The 15970-nt window shown below is 37.4% G+C and overlaps 1 protein-coding gene across 2 annotated transcripts; it reads left to right on the top strand.

Annotated features, from left to right (window-relative positions):
- Positions 1-40: 40 nt before the first annotated feature.
- zgc:113176 (uncharacterized protein LOC554708 homolog) lies at positions 41-15449 on the top strand. 2 transcript variants are annotated; one of them, XM_056477733.1, is made up of 13 exons: positions 41-356; positions 4083-4100; positions 4219-4238; positions 4359-4489; positions 6224-6356; positions 7982-8142; positions 8899-9052; positions 9152-9238; positions 9486-9656; positions 12055-12117; positions 12891-12956; positions 13082-13153; positions 14990-15449. In XM_056477733.1, exons 3-13 carry the CDS (start codon positions 4226-4228, stop codon positions 15160-15162), a joined length of 1224 nt encoding a protein of 407 aa, XP_056333708.1. In that variant the 5' UTR covers positions 41-356; positions 4083-4100; positions 4219-4225; the 3' UTR covers positions 15163-15449. The 2 variants fall into 2 exon arrangements, with proteins under 2 accessions (XP_056333708.1, XP_056333707.1); XM_056477732.1 differs by having other exon boundaries at positions 4080-4100.
- Positions 15450-15970: the final 521 nt, after the last annotated feature.

Genomic DNA, 15970 nt, shown 5'->3' with positions numbered 1-15970 from the left:
TCTCAAACATTAATTTTTGATTTGTGATTTTTTTTAGATTTGCAATTATTTATTTATTCTTTGCTCAATACTTTATTTTTTTGTTTGTAAAACTTTCTTTTATTTTGCAAGTATGGCCCTAGATTGACTCCATACTTTCCTCTGGAAAAAAAACGGGACATCTGGTCACCCTTGAATGGGCGTTATCATTAGTTATCAGCTGATAAATATGGGCCAGTAGGGGCCTTCCATACCTTCTGCGCCTGCTGGTAGGTTCAGAGGGCTGTTATCATCCATATACACGGTTAATCAGCTGCACTCATAGAGAAGACTCCAGAACGTCGCGACCGTGCAGTTTTTCCAGTTGACATTTTCAGGTAAGATCATTGAAATGAGCATGTAAACTGTAATTAATTAGTCAATAAATCGACAACAATAATGTGTGTTAAGGTGGCGTGACTATTTACATGAAATAACCGTGTTGGAATTGCGTTTGTAAACGTTAAGTTATAAACCTGTGGTTACTTTAGATGATTTATGTGAGCATTAACGTTGCTACTAGGCTTTTATCACACTTTCTGGATCCGGTAACGTTAAGCGAAACAACATCCGGTTTCATTGCAACGGAGTAAAGAAACAATGGCAGAGTCGTCTCGTCGCTGTTATTGTAGCGTTCCCGCCTGCTCAAACTAAAAAAAACGACACCCTTACCTCAGTTTCCACTATTTCCAGAAAGACGAAGGACAGGGGAAATCATGGGTGAAATTAATTAGACTGGCTGAATGTCCTTTGTTTCAAGTTATACGCGGGAGTACATTCGTATGTGCACTTCAAAGCGGAGATCATTATGTTTTATCAAATATTGGTGGTCTTCGTTTTATTTTAATGTGTAATTATAACCCGTTGACTGCCTGCTCTACCAAATGGATGACCATAGTATGACTGTTTTGAAGAATGACTGTTTTAAATAATGATTCACACTACACAGCATGGTTGGTTTACAAAATAATTAGCTAGCCCCCTTAAAATTTGACCTTAAAATGGATTTTAAAAAATTAAAAACTGCTTCTATTCTAGCCGAAATAAAACAAATAAGACTTTCACCAGAAGAAAAAATATTATCAGACATACTGTGAATATATATATATATATATATATATATATATATATATATATATATATATATATATTTATTTATATATATATATATATATATATATATATATATATATATATATATATATATTCAGCTTTTCTGTATCTAGCAAAATGACAGTAACTAAAATCCAAACTCCAGTCTTTTAAATTTATTACAGACTCTAATTGTAGATTTTATAAACTTAATGAAGCACTAAATATGTAATATTGTAATAATTGCAGTAGTTATTTGAAAACAGATGTGCTAAAATAGTCTGACACTGTAAAAAAGGATTAGTTGACTTTAAAAACGGGAGTACAATAAGCATAATTATAAAAAGTAAGTCAGCTTCCAAGTTACAATGGGTTTACTTTATTTTTGTAAAGTCAGCTTGTTGCTTTTAAGGCCATTGGTTTACTTGCTTTAAGTAAGTAATCACTTTTTATAGTGTACTACACTTGATTTTGGTTTTATTGTAAAACAAGAAAACATATTAAATGAGAATCTGAAATATTTTATGGCATACTTCAAAAAATAAAGATGATTTAGTATTCAAAAATGATTTATTTTATATAATTTTTTTAAATAAATTGGTCTTACACCAATTTACACCAATTTTACACCGATTTTTCATAGTATATGTATTAATTCCAGTACTTTTACCATAAACTGACTTATCAACCATTTGGTAGAGGCTGATATTTTAGAAATTATGGGATGTGTTAAAAAAAAAAGTGTTATCTAGCGACATTAGGAGTTCAATATTTTCTTGGTGGGGTAGTTCAAGGGGTATAGACAAAACTCCAGTTAAGTTATCTGCCTTCCACAAACAAGTGCTCCTATCATGGTCATTGATATACAAGCATAATTTCTCCCCACATCGCTATTTCATTTTATACACACAATTTATACAAACACAAATCTCTCTTTTTTTAAATTGGTTTGACAACAGAATTAAATTGTTAGTCAGTTATATAATAAAGACAGTATACTCTTTTTCTTATTATGAATTCCTTTCTCATTACAAAATCTCAAAAACCCAGCTAGTTTTCAACTGGTTCAATTCCTTCAGAGACTTATATGTTACTTAGAGGTGGGATTGTATTTTTGGAATGAATATGAGGAGATGGTTTTACAACACAATCTCACGGCAATTCGTAACTTTTTGATTGAGTGGCTAATTCGTACGATCTAATTCGTACAATTTAGTACAATTTGCTCATCCGCCAATGACGGTTGGCTTTAGGGGTGGGGTTAGGTGCCACGCCTCCTTTTTAAAATCGTACAATTTCGTACGACTGAACTCGTACGAATTAGCCACTAAACTGTCAAATCGTGAAATACTTACGTTTTCTCGTGAGATCAGGCTGGGTTTTACACTTATTTTGGCATTGTACATACTCGGTCAACTTATGGGGTAAGGTGCTGCTAAAATTTATTAATAACAATTTCCAGTGTTCAAAACCTCTTTCATCATTATGGGAAGTGTGTTTTGGCTTTACTGTCTATCCTAATCAAGAGGGAAATAGTTTTTATTTAATTTACTTTTATTGTTACCCAAAATTTACATTCATGAATGTAAATTTACTAATAAACCAAATTTTAAGGTATTGATGACTGAAATATGCTTGTATATTACCAGCATCAGAAACTCTCTAAACAAGAAAGCCCAATCTGAGGAAAAAGGGGCATTTCAGCATCGCCTACATGTGTGTAATGAATTTTAAAGTCACTTATCCGTTTTCCTACCCTAAATTTAAACAACGAAAATCGAAAAATGTCCGTTTTCTTAGTTTTCCTTTTTTTGTTTGAAAATGGATATGGAATGGACGGAGGAGACCCTGATTCAACAGGATTATGTTTCATTTCTTTTGTAAACCAACAATGCTGTGTGCATCTAAACCATTATTGAAAACAGTCATTCTGTAAATGACTTTAACGGTCATTATTTAAAACAGTCGAAATATGGTCAACCGTTTGGTAGAGCGGGCAGTCAAAGGGTTAATATATTTATTTAATTATTACATATGTACATTTTGTATATCTATATTTTATTGATAATTACCCCCTGGCATGTATATATTTTGTATAGTAAAATGTTTTTATTTGTTCTTTAAATAAATGATAAAAAATTCGAAGTGGAGGAACAAAATGAACTGGAACATGAACTAATTTTAACCTGAAGATCCGTAAACACACACTATTCGCTACCGACTGACTGCTTTGAAGATATTTGCAGCTTTAAAATGTGAAAATGTAGGGGTTAGTGGAAAACTAAAATGCTTTAATACAAACACTGAACACAACAACCAATATAATATTTATTATTAAACCTTACGAGTAGAGATGTAACGATTCAACTGATTCACGATACGATACGATTCATGATACTAATCTCACGATTATTTTCCTTTTAATAGACTTTAATGTGCGAGGAAACACTTAATGTGATGCTTTTCCCTCTCCCTAGGGAACTAGGACTCGTAATTAACCCCAACTACTGTAAAAAGAACAATTAAAGTTTGACAGAAATTTGTGTTTCTCTGGTTGATGTTTAGGTACATTAAGCCAGTGTTTCCCAACCCTGTTCCTGGAGGCACACCAACAGTACATATTTTGGATGTCTCCCTTTTCTGACCCATTAACTTCAGGTGTTGGAGTCTCTTCTGATGTTATGATAAGTTGATTCAGGTGTGTTTGATTAGGGAGAGGTTGAAAATGTGTACTGTTGGTGTGCCTTCAGGAACAGGGTTGGGAAACACTGCATTAAGCCATGTCAAGCTTTTTTGACGTTAAGCATTTTAGAATGTCCCCAAAATGGACTGTGGTGTCTCTGTGTGTCACATATATTGCTCTTCTCAACACTGAACTCAGAAAATTAAAGCCAAAGTCACAGGTCTGCCTGCTTGTGAAAACATTAATATCGCTTTACCTAACTTTTTTCTCCATTTACCATTTCCAGCAGGTTGCAAGGAGTTCTGTGGTAAGTTTGTTTTATTACTTCCATGCTCCATGTCTATGTTGAACAATTCAAAATTGGTTTTGAGCTGTTTAGAGAGAGAGCTCATTCACAAGTCTGACTGTGTCTGTTTATGTTTTAGGTTGAAGATGGCTAAGAGAGGTAAGTCGTACAGATGCTAATCTAGAAGCATTAGACAAGTGTGTCAGAATGATGGTATGATCTGCAACACTGTTTTTTATTACTGACTAGTTTATTGTTTCTTTGTTTTTATCCAACAAGAGAGAACGCATATTAACCCAGAGCAGAGGGAGACCTTGATATCTTTTTTTCAGGAGGGAATGAAGCATGTCGGCTCACCATTAATAACAAGAGCTGCATCAGCTATGGGTTTGGACACCAGTGTCATAGAGGTAAGCTTGACTTTAGTGTCACACTAACAATCAAGATGTTAAATAAATATAGCATTCTGCTGAACTGCTTGTATGATTTGAGGTCCAATGCCAATTCTATTTTTGTACCCCTACCCCTTGCCCTTAAAACAGAGTGAAGGGGAAGGGCTTAAAAATTTACCCCTAAGAAATTGGACACCACTACAACACCTGCACACATCATCATATGTCATCTTGATTCACGATCCCTTGCTTCATATGAGATCAGACGATAGCGACTGATGTAGTTATTCCAGTTGTGTTATTCTTTAGCACTTATCTTCAGGAAATCACTGAAGGCATATATTATGTTTACGGCCGGCGCGTCCATAGAGGCGACCTAGGGGGCAGAATAGAGAGGGCAGCGTCCGCGACACCTCCCTCACCACCCGCGTCTTCAGCAGTTATATCCGCGCCTAGGGTGGCAGAATGGAGAGGGCGGCGTCCGCGACACCTCCCTCACCACCCGTGTCCTCAGTTACAGTATATATAAAAACATATACTTGTTTGTTGTAAAAATTCGTAATAATGACAAAATACTAATTTGTGGATCTCCTTACTTCCGGGTGCAGCTATTCAGCCGTTGTGGCTGGTGTATTCTGGGGGATTTTCTTACCCCTTGGTTTCGAGTGTGGTCCTGAAAAATCTCAGTTCGAAGGGGTATCTACACCTTCCCCTTAGCCCTACGCCTTCAAGCTTAAGAGAATTGGGACACCCCTACCCCTTCGTGTGAACATGCAAATCAAAGGGTAGGGGGAAGGGCTAAGGGGTAGATTTGGGATTGGGCCTAAGTGTTTTGTTAACATTCAGTTTAATTAGTCTAATACAGGGGTGCTTAATCCTGTTACTGGAGATCTATAAAGTTCAGCTCCAACCCTGATCAAACACACCTGAACCAGCTAAATAATGGCTGTTTCTCAATATGCATTTTTCAGCGATCTTGCGTCCTCGTGTAACGTCATCATCAACCGCCAAAGTTCAGTTCCAAAACTCAAGAACGGAGGATCGAGAAAGTTCCCGCATGTGTTTTTGATATCGAGGATGCACCAATGCAGACTTGAGTGCAGAACTCACTTAAGAAGTCCCAGAAGTCATTGTGGCTGAATAAAGGAGGCGAGAAGCGCAGCATTTTATATAGATTTATTATTAAAGTTCAGAGATGTAACTTATTTATTTCAGGCATTTCCCTAAATTAGACGGTGAAAGTAAACATTACCATGAAAATTTTAATAAAGGCATAAACACATTAAAGGTGTTTATTTGCCGAAATCCATATTAAAATCTGTTTTATTTGTATTGGGAAAAGTGTATTTGTAAGGTTTTTCTGCATGTTATATTTATTGAAAAGGGGAAAAAACAATACATCGTTGTATGAATGCTGTAATATTTAAATAATTTTCAGTTAATAATGCGCAGAGGTCATGTGACCATCAGGAAGAACGCAGCATCTCATAACTCAGAGGATGCATTCTCTGTTCTTGCGGTCTCCCGAGTTCGTTCTTCCGAGATGACTTGGCCAGACTGGTCTTCACAAGAACGGGAATCCATTCTCTGCGTTCTTGGAATTGAGAAACAGCCAAGCTCTTAGGTAGCACTTGATAATTACAGACATCTGTCTTGGAGCAGGGCTGGAACTAAAGTCTGCAGGTCGGTAGATCTCCGGGAACAGGATAAAGCACCCCATGTCTAATACTTTCGTTATTCTTTCTTTTTCAGAACTGGATCGGTAATTACAAAAGATCTGTAATTACAAAAGCTTCCACTGAGCCACGGCCATCAAAGGTCAAAGCTCATATCAGAGAGCTGTCTCCTTATAATCTTTTTTGTAGAGATGTATTTAGAAACAAAGGTGAGAGACTATATTTAACGAATGCGTTTCATTTTTTATACTACTGTAAATTGTTTGTTGTTGTACATCACAAAGGTTGTGAAACAGATGTTCAAGGTAGTATTTGGCAAGTACTTAACTCTCGCAAGTTGCATTCATCAGTGTAAGGCCCCGTTTACACTAATACATTTTAGTTTTAAAATGCATAAGTTTTGCTACGGTTACGACTTCTGTCCACACTACCCTGACTGCTGAAAACTGAGCTTTTTAAAAATGCTGAAGAGGCCGTTTTCATTTTAAAACACGGCTGCTCCGTGTTAGTGTGGATGGGGGGAAAACGAAGGCTGGAGACATTTGCCTATCTGATTGGGGATTTTTCCTCAATATTAGGTGCACAATATTAGATTCGCAAGTTTGATATGTAAGACAAAGTCCTGAGGACACGTCGGGTAAATCTTCAAAGGGAACGGTGTATGCTACTTTATAACCTCATTCGCATTATCCTGGCTACGTTGTGGCACTTAACAATAAAATTAAAACATGATATTGATCTTATTCTTCAATGCGGAAGTGTGCGCGTTTTAGCGATTGTTTTGGAACTTCCGATTCAGCTGCCTATGGGAGATATGACTAGGAATAATAAACGGCAGAAAACGGTCAAACTACTTACTCTACAAACAAGTGTTTGCATGACAAAACAGACAAAATAGAATAATATAATAAGAAAATATCAGTTTGCAACACCAAGCAGCAAAACGAGCTGTTTTTAACGTTTAAAAATGAATGGAAGTGAATGAGACCGGAAGTCTCAAGCCAAAATGATTCAAATGGCTGCGCCCACTCGTACGCAGAGAATAAGGTGAATAAGGAACTGTCAATTTTCATTTTAATATTAACTTAACAGACACAAAAGATGTTGAGGCGTCGTGTAGCTACATATTTATATGAGCGTCATCTTTACTGTATGCATATTTATAACAAAACATATTTATAATAAAGCCTTAATTAATTGTCAGTGGAAAAATACGAAACATACCCTGTCTATTCCGCTGAAAATCAGTTTTAATAATCAATAATGGCCATTATAAAAGTATAAAGTACTATAAGTTTATACAATATAGGCAAGCGATTAGTTAAATATGCAGAATTAGTGTACATGGTTACATACAGTAAATTAATATATTTACTTACCTTTTACCTCAGCCAAAACACATTACCTGAGAACAAGTAATAGATTCAAAAGACCAAAGAGTCATTAGATTGAGACGAGATGAATAAATAACATGTTTAATAACTATAGTGAGATCAAATCCAGCAGAAGATCCTTGATGAACTGTCCGACCTGCGCTCATCTCATCTGGAGAAATGTGTTCGAAGCACCCGCTGCCTGCTGGAGCTCAGACATGCGCATAAAACAAAAATGTAGTAGTGTAAACGGTGCCTAAGACTGCTGTGTGTCTTAAAAAGAATCATCAGGTCATCTACTTTACATGTTATCTTGTTTTGACAGAGTTGTTATAGAGAAATGGATTTCACAACCCAAGAAAATTTGTGTGTCGGACAGATTGTCATTGTATGAATGTACTTTAAAAAAGAGACGCTGACTTTAAAGTAATTCGCTTACTGTGCAATTATTTTGTCCTTAGGCACAATGAATGATATCAAGGGCAGGTGGGCCACGTTAGGGGAAGAGGAAAAACAGAAATACATTGAAGAGGCAGCAGCACTGAGGGCACACGGGCAACCCCTTAGCCCTGAAATGAGGGATGCCCGAATTAAAATGCACCTTAAGAAGCTAAAGTTAGAGGTATTGAAAAGAGGCTTCATTGGTTAGAGTATTCGATGCAAGGATGATTGAAAGCAATTGTGACGTGAGCAGGACATTTTGACAGACAACTGGATTGTTTCAATGTAGATTTTTTTTAACATTATTTCAAATGAATTATCAAATAAATGTATTCCAGCTGATTTTTGTATACAAGGCTATCAACATCAAAGATTCTCACATTGAAGAAACTGTTATAGGCTTAAACCACCCTCTCAAACTAAATTCCTACTGGTTAAGCTGGTCTATTTAGATCAAGGTGGTCTATTGATGCGCTAGTAGTCACAAATTGCTATGAGTCAAATTATTAGTTGGATATTGGACTCTATGTAAACGCAGCTAAGGTATAGTTCAGGGATGGGCAAACTCGATCCTGGAGGGCCGGTGTCCCTGCATAGTTTTGCACCAACCCTAATCAAACACACCTGCTTGTAGCTTTCTAGTGATCTTGAAGACACTAATTAGGGTGTTCAGGTGTGTTTGATTAGTGTTTCAAAACTCTGCAGGGACACCGGCCCACGAGGATCGAGTTTGCCCATGCCTGGTATAGTTAATGTAACCCTGACCACTTAATCGCCTTGCGTGACAACACTGTTTTCATACATTGCCCAACCCTGTTATGAGCCGTTTCTTTACCGTGTGTTGGATTTTTAAAAGTAGCTTTTGTCTATTTTGTGTTTATTCAATGATTTACTTTTTTTTTTTTGTGGTTTTCTTGTTTATCTAAATATTATAAAGGTGTCCAAGCTTGAGGATTTGGGTGTGGAAACAGCCATTTTGTCGTTTGACCGCCAAAAATCCAGCTTAGAGGTGTATGAATTGAGCAGCAAGGGAGCCACTGATTTCCTTGACTCAACGCACACAGTGAACAACTTTGCACCGCATTTCAAAGGTATTGCTTAGGAACATCCACAGAGATGGACTCTTAATAGTGCGAATATACATAATACAGTTTTCTGAAATGAATTGTCGTCTGTTGTTGCATCTATAGCCAGCTCCTCGGCCACAACACCCAGTACCAAAGATCAAGTCAGTGTGCTGGTAGGAAAAGTTCAAGATCTGTTCAACCAAAAATATAGTAAGTGTATGGTCAAATAATGTAAAGAAACTGTTTATCCTGATAACCTAATGTTCCTTCATGAATCCATGATATTATTATTAAGTAAATAAATCATTTATCTAATGTGCCCATCAACCAATAGATTATTACACCTTACCAGATTCACTGTTTGTAGCCTGGCTAGTACACTAGCTCTACATCAGCTAGAGGGGAGAGTCACAATTGTTAAGCTGTGTAACTTTGTGTGTGTGCCTTCGTCTTTCAGAGGAGGCTGGGGGTACTGGAAGGCTCCCCTACCAGTCCCTGGTGAATCAGGGCATGACCATAAAAGTTGCTGGACTGCCCAACAGCCTTACCCTCAAGAAGCCTTCCTTTTATGGAAGAAACCAATTGGAAGCCATTTTGAAAGCTGCCGAGGGAATTTGGTTTGAAATAAGTAAGTGATCTTACCAGTGGTTGTGTTTCTCCACTTGTGTTTTGGCAGATCATTTGTCTCTATGCAAAATGGGGAAAATAAGTTAACTAAAGAATAAAACAGGCCTACATGTGAGTCTTTGTATAGTGCTGGGCAATTGCATTTCTCTCTGGCCCTTCACCCCAATTGCTCGAAGCGGATGGTCGCCCAACCTGAGCCGTGGTTCTGCTTGAGGTTTCTACCTCGTAAAAGGAAGTTTTTTCTCGCCTCTGTCACCAAGTGCTTACTCATATGGGTCTTTGTTAAAGAATTGGTTCACTTTCAAATTAAAATGTCCTGATAATTTACTCACCCCCATGTCATCCAAGAGGTCCATGTCCTTCTTTTTTTCTTTACAAGTCGAAAAAAAGAGGTTTTTGATAAAAATCCCTTAATAGTGGACTTCAACAAACTCCAAACCGTTGAAGGTCATAATTACAGTTTCAGTGCAGCTTTAAATGATACCAAACAAGGAATAAGGGTCTTGTCTAGAGAAACCATCATGTTAATGCCCACCTTGCAATTGCTGTTGCCAGACCATCTTCTATATTCATCAAACCACTTACGCTGTATGTCCTACACCTTTCCTATTCAAACTATGGAAGAAAACTGAACTGGCGCCGTATTACTGGACAACTTCAATAGGGAAGGTGTAGCACATATAGTGTTAGTTGTTTGAAGAATATGAAAGGCGGTCTGGTGGAAACACTTGCAAGGTCAAGTCCACTACGAAGAGAATAGTTCTTAGTTTTTCTTAATTTTTCTCTCTTAATCCTTAGAGAGAAGGGCATGGACATCTTAGATGACATGGGGTGGGTAAATTATCAGGAAATTTGAATTCTGAAGTTAACAAATCCATTAATAACATTATAAAAAGTAGGGTTCAGACTTACTATGTTTAAAAAAACACTGTGAGATAGCTTTGGTTATGAATTGGCACTATATAAATAAAATTTAATTGAAACAGATTGAGCTTAAAGATGTCTGACAGTTTATAAGGTATGTGCAACACAATCTCACGGCAATTCGTAACTTTTTGATTTAGTGGCTAATTCGCATGAATTCGTATGATCTAATTCGTACAATTTAGTACGATTTGCTCCTCTCCCGATGACGGTTGGGTTTAAGGGTGGGGATAGGTGCCACGCCTCCTTTTTAAAATCGTACAATTTCGTACGACTGAACTCGTACGAATTAGCCACTAAACTGACAAAACGTAAAATACTTACGTTTTCTCGTGAGATCAGGCTGGTATGTGACACTATTTTTCAGCCCCCGTTTACACTAATACATTTTAGTTTTAAAACTCATACATTTTGCTATAGTCATGCCATCTGTCAACACTACCCTGGAGTTTTCGAGCCCTAAAAACTGAGCTTTTTGTAAACGCTGAAGAGGCCATTTTCATTTTAAAACGCTGCTGCTTCATGTCAGTGTGGACAGGGGAAAACAGAGACATTTGAAAAGGCATGGCTGCAGACATTCGCCTATCTGATTGGAGCTTTTTCCTCAATAATAAGTGCTCAAATTTCAGTCCTGCATTCTCTCCATGTAAGTTCAGACTTTGCAAGTTTAATATGAAAAACAAACTCCCGAGGACACGTCGGGTAAAAACAGTGTAGGCTACTTTATAACATCATTTGCATCACCGTGACTACGTTGTTTCACTATTTTAGCAATAAAATGAAAACATGATATAAGGAACTGCCTATTTTGATATTAGCAACTTAACAGACACCAAAAATGTTAAGACCTCGTGTAGCTACTTATTTATATTTATAACAAAACAGAGCCTATGACATAACTGCCTCCTTTCATTTTCAGTGAAAAATATGAAACACACCCTGCCCCCTTTGCTGAATATCAGTATTAATAATCAGTAATGGCCATTATAAAAGTACAACATACAATAAGTTTACACAATATAGGAATTAAAGGCAAGCAATAAGTCAAATGTGCAGAATCAGAGTACGTGGTATATGATCTTTCCGCTCAGCCAGCGGAGATCTTTTCAGAAATACTAGGTGAAACGCCAGTTTGGCCGTGAATCGTTTTCGTTCTAAAACGTATTAATGTAAATGGGGGGTCAGTTTCGTCATTATAATGCAACACAATTTTTTTTAAATTCTCCAGAATATCCTTTAGCTGTTTAGCTGAATGTGATTAGCGACTGTGGCCCATAACAAAGGGCAATTTTATCTTTTTTTATGCTCCTCACACTACTTACTAATTAAATTCTATGTGTATAATTTCTGCCAATTTCATTCCTTCGATACTAATGTATGATTAATTATTTTTCTACAGTAATGCAAGAAGGCCAATTATTTGTTATGCTCATGCTACACGAGTGTTTCATTTTGTTTTTCCTAAAAAATATCAGATGGAGCACAATGCAACCCCACTACCATGGCAGAGGGAATGTCAGAGCACATGGCTGCAGAAGGTAAGCTGAGCTATCTTTAAATAAATATAGAACATTAAACATAAGCAACGTTTACTAGATATGTAACTGTGATCACTGCACAGCACATCTGACCACTGTACACATTATTTGAAACAATAAAATAAAATCAAACATTGAAATTTTCACCTTTGAGTGATGGTTTGATGTCTTGTTATCGATTCACAGCACATGGCATCCAGGTAAAATCAGTGGAAGAAATACTAGAGGCCATGTGTGAACATGGGATTTCTTGTACTCATCATACATTTTGCCAAATGCTACAATCAGTTTTTGGTATTGTTTAAATCTGAGCTTAAATAAAACTACTGTTCTGAGAAGTCTGCCATTGACATTTGACACAAAGAGAAAAGCTCACTTGTTTGGAAATTAAAATTTATGAATACAATATTGATCTAGTATGGATGTTTCCCAGTGTTGGGTTGCGGCCGGAAGGGCATCCGCTGCGTAAAACATATGCTAGATAAGTTGGCGGTTCATTCCGCTGTGGCGACCCCTGGTTATTAAAGGGAACTAATCCGAAAAGAAAATGAATGAATGAATAATGATGCAGGTGACATTTAAACGGCAGATGTAAGGTTGGTATTTTATGCTTTGAATTGGCTCTTGTGATTTAGATGCAAGTAATGGGACTGTCTATTTTTAATCTGACTGTCTATTTTTAATCTAATTTACAGTATAAAAGCTGACAAATTGAGTTAAGATTTAAAAGTTGTATTACGAAAGTTGTTATTGTGCTGTTTTATGTATTTTAGGTACACAGCAGTTAAAAGAGGAATCCATAGAAACAGCTGTAGCTATCATGATGACTGGAGATAAAGGTATTTGTCCACGTTGTGGTTATTTTTTAATTTAACTATTGACAGTATAAATGTTTACAAAATTAATTAGGAATGTGTAATAAGTTTGTATTCAGAGAGTTTGTGTTTTGTTTTATGTACTTTAGGTGCACAGCAGATGGAAGAAGAATCCCCAGAAAGAGCCACTACTGTAGCCATCATGATGACTGAAGATGAAGGTATCTTTCCACATTGTGGTTATTTTTTATTTACCAGGAAGTCCCATTGAGACAAATGAGCTCTTCCTCAGAGTGAACCTGGCCAAGACCATCTGCATTATAGATTAAAAACCAATTTCAACCAATTACAATGTTAAAATATGTTAAAAGGGAAAAAAAACATTAGACTGCGACAAGTCAGCCTCCAATTCTTTGTTATTTTGGATATGACATATAGATTCATATCTATATGACTCATATAGATTAGTTTTTTTAAAGAGCCCATATTATGGGTTTTTGAAAATGCCCTTCCATGTAGTGTGTAACACAGCTCTAAGTGAAGTGAAATATCCAGCTAAGGCTTAAATCTGTAAGTGTACAGTGTTTAAAACTATTGATTCATCTATAAAAGAGTCGACTCATAGTGCTTCAAACGAGTCGTCTTGATAACGAGTCATTAGGTGTTTCGCGATGACGCAGCCACGAAACACAAGCCTCGCCAGTAGTTACGCGCGCAAACCAGGGAGATTTGAAACCTGCGGCCCCGCCCACTAACACAGAAAAAACACTAGACACACACACACAGACGCCGCCGGTCGAATGAAGTCACGCTGTGCTCAGATGGATAATATTGACAGTCTCTACCCAAAGATGAAACTGTGAAGAGTCAGTGGTTGAGGTTTATTCACTAGTGTAAGTAAGTGCGATTTAAAATTGTTGCCTCGTTTAACTTGCAAATTATGTATTTATTGTGTTTTGTTACTTGTTAACCTGGTACAGTACACGCGGTTACTCTTTATATTCTCTTATCGCATGTAAGCCACGTTAAAAACGCGACGCGTGCCGCTTTGTTTACGGATTTAACGTTAAATGCTTTTGTGAGCTCGCGTTCCACTGCCGTTTGTCGTTGCTATGGCGATCGTAAGCTAGGAGACAGGAGAGGTGTCGATCTCCCTAGTTCTGAGGAGGAGCGTGATGTGTGTGTGTTTGTGTTTGTGTGTGTGTGTGTGAGAAAAAGAGCAGGTCGAGTGTGTGACGGCTAGGAGACAGGAGACTCGCGTCGCTTTCCCTAGTTCTTCTGAGGAGCGTTTTGTGTGTGTGTGTGTGAGAGAGAGAGAGAGAGAGAGAAAGAGCAGGTAGAGTGTGTGACGGCTAGGAGACTCGCGTCGATCTCCCCAGTTCTTCTGAGGAGGGTTGTGTGTGAAAAAAGCCTTACACTATGAAGCATGTATGCACTGTGACTACTTTTATATTGTTGATTAGCAGCTGGGCATTTCACTCTGTCTCGCGCTGAAGTCTATCACTGTCGACCAATCGCAGCAGGCTGTCATCGGTCCAATCAGCGCAGATTAGCTTCGCGCTGAGGAGGGGTTTGGGAACAAATGAATCGCTGAACGATTCATATGGGAGTCATTAGGTAAAAATAAATGCAGATTATAAGACCATCAAAGTGTTTTTTGACCTTGCATGCATATTAGACTGTTGTTGGAGACCCTTACAACCTACATATGACCCTATTTCATGTATAATATGGGCTCTTTAACTCAAATAGTTTGTAGTAATCAGTTTCCTCAAACAGTTTGAGTTGCCTTAAACCAACTGAGTACTGTAAAACCTAATAAGTTGAGTTCTGTTCATTTATTGGGGTTTACTGTGCTCAAATTGCTTCATTTACTCAAATAGATTAAGTTCACAGTACTCATTAGGATAATGTTTTGAACTTAAATGCTTTATTGCAATCGGTTTTCCTCAAATGGTTTGAGTTACCTTAACTTTTTGGGTTTTACAGTGTGGGGATGAGTATGATGTCAACTAACTGGCTTAAACTCCAAAATATTTGTGTTTTTCCTTTGGTAGATGGAGGCATGTTGTGCTGTGTCTGCAGTGTTCACAAGAAGGAGAATGCTTCAAAGAAGTGGCGATCCTGGTCACAGTGCACAATGTGCCAGTCTTGGTCACACACTGCATGTGGTTTTGAAAAGAACATGTGCTTTCACTGCCAGTGTGAAAACGCCATGCAAACTCCCTGAACCACTGCTTCTGTGTAAGAAAACATGCTATTTACTGCCTTCATACAATGCGTCTTGTTACTTGTTGTTTTACTGTATTGGCGGCCCATCATCTTTTTTTATTGAAATATACGTTATATGAATCTTGCTGCAAATTTATTGTAATTATTACACTTTTAAGAATATAACTGTGATCTTATTGTTCTTTTCAATCACCCTGATTTTTGTGTTGTATTTTGTTGGCACCATCAGTGTGGTACCCTTTAATCTGGGCTCTGTGGGGAGCAATAAAGTTATATTGTACTGAATTTAGTCTATGTGTTTATATATAGTTATACAACAGTTCTGTCTGGTTCTCGAATCTGATTGGCTGATAGCCGTGTGATATTCTGCAATATCAGATCTCGTACAGCCTCCTCACCCTTCTGTATTACTCCGCCTACATAGTGAAAACAGATCAATAAACTCACTACAGTTTTGCACCTGTTAGACAACATAATGTACTTTTGAGGCTTTTTTAGGTGAAAATGTAGTTGTTTAGATTGCAACTATGCAGTTTATTTATAAGGATAGTGCCTATTTTAAATACTTATAATATCTGGGATCCAGCTGGTCTGCATCCATCAGCCTGTCATACTGAGTAGCACAAAGGCGGTTGACGTTGTCCATCCACCTGATGCACATCATTAGCTCATTATTAGAGACTCCAAGACCTAAAATGCTGTCATAGAAAGGAGACATGCAAAATCTGTAGTGTTGGGGTCCATCCAGAAACAGGACTGGGAACCTCAGATGTAGTGGTGGGCAAAGCGAGGCTTCATCGAAACAC

Source organism: Danio aesculapii, chromosome 17 (genome assembly GCF_903798145.1).
Source record: "Danio aesculapii chromosome 17, fDanAes4.1, whole genome shotgun sequence".
Classification (NCBI taxonomy): domain Eukaryota; kingdom Metazoa; phylum Chordata; class Actinopteri; order Cypriniformes; family Danionidae; genus Danio; species Danio aesculapii.
Note: the sequence above shows the minus strand (reverse complement) of the source record. Positions and strands in the feature narration are given on the sequence as shown.

What these genes read in the sequence shown, in the direction of transcription:
- zgc:113176 (XM_056477733.1), top strand. An exon ending in AGATGTATTTAGAAACAAAG is followed by an intron (nt 6,357 to 7,981) that starts GTGAGAGACTAT and finishes TTTTGTCCTTAG; the next exon opens with GCACAATGAATGATATCAAG. An exon ending in TCTGTTCAACCAAAAATATA is followed by an intron (nt 9,239 to 9,485) that starts GTAAGTGTATGG and finishes TTCGTCTTTCAG; the next exon opens with AGGAGGCTGGGGGTACTGGA.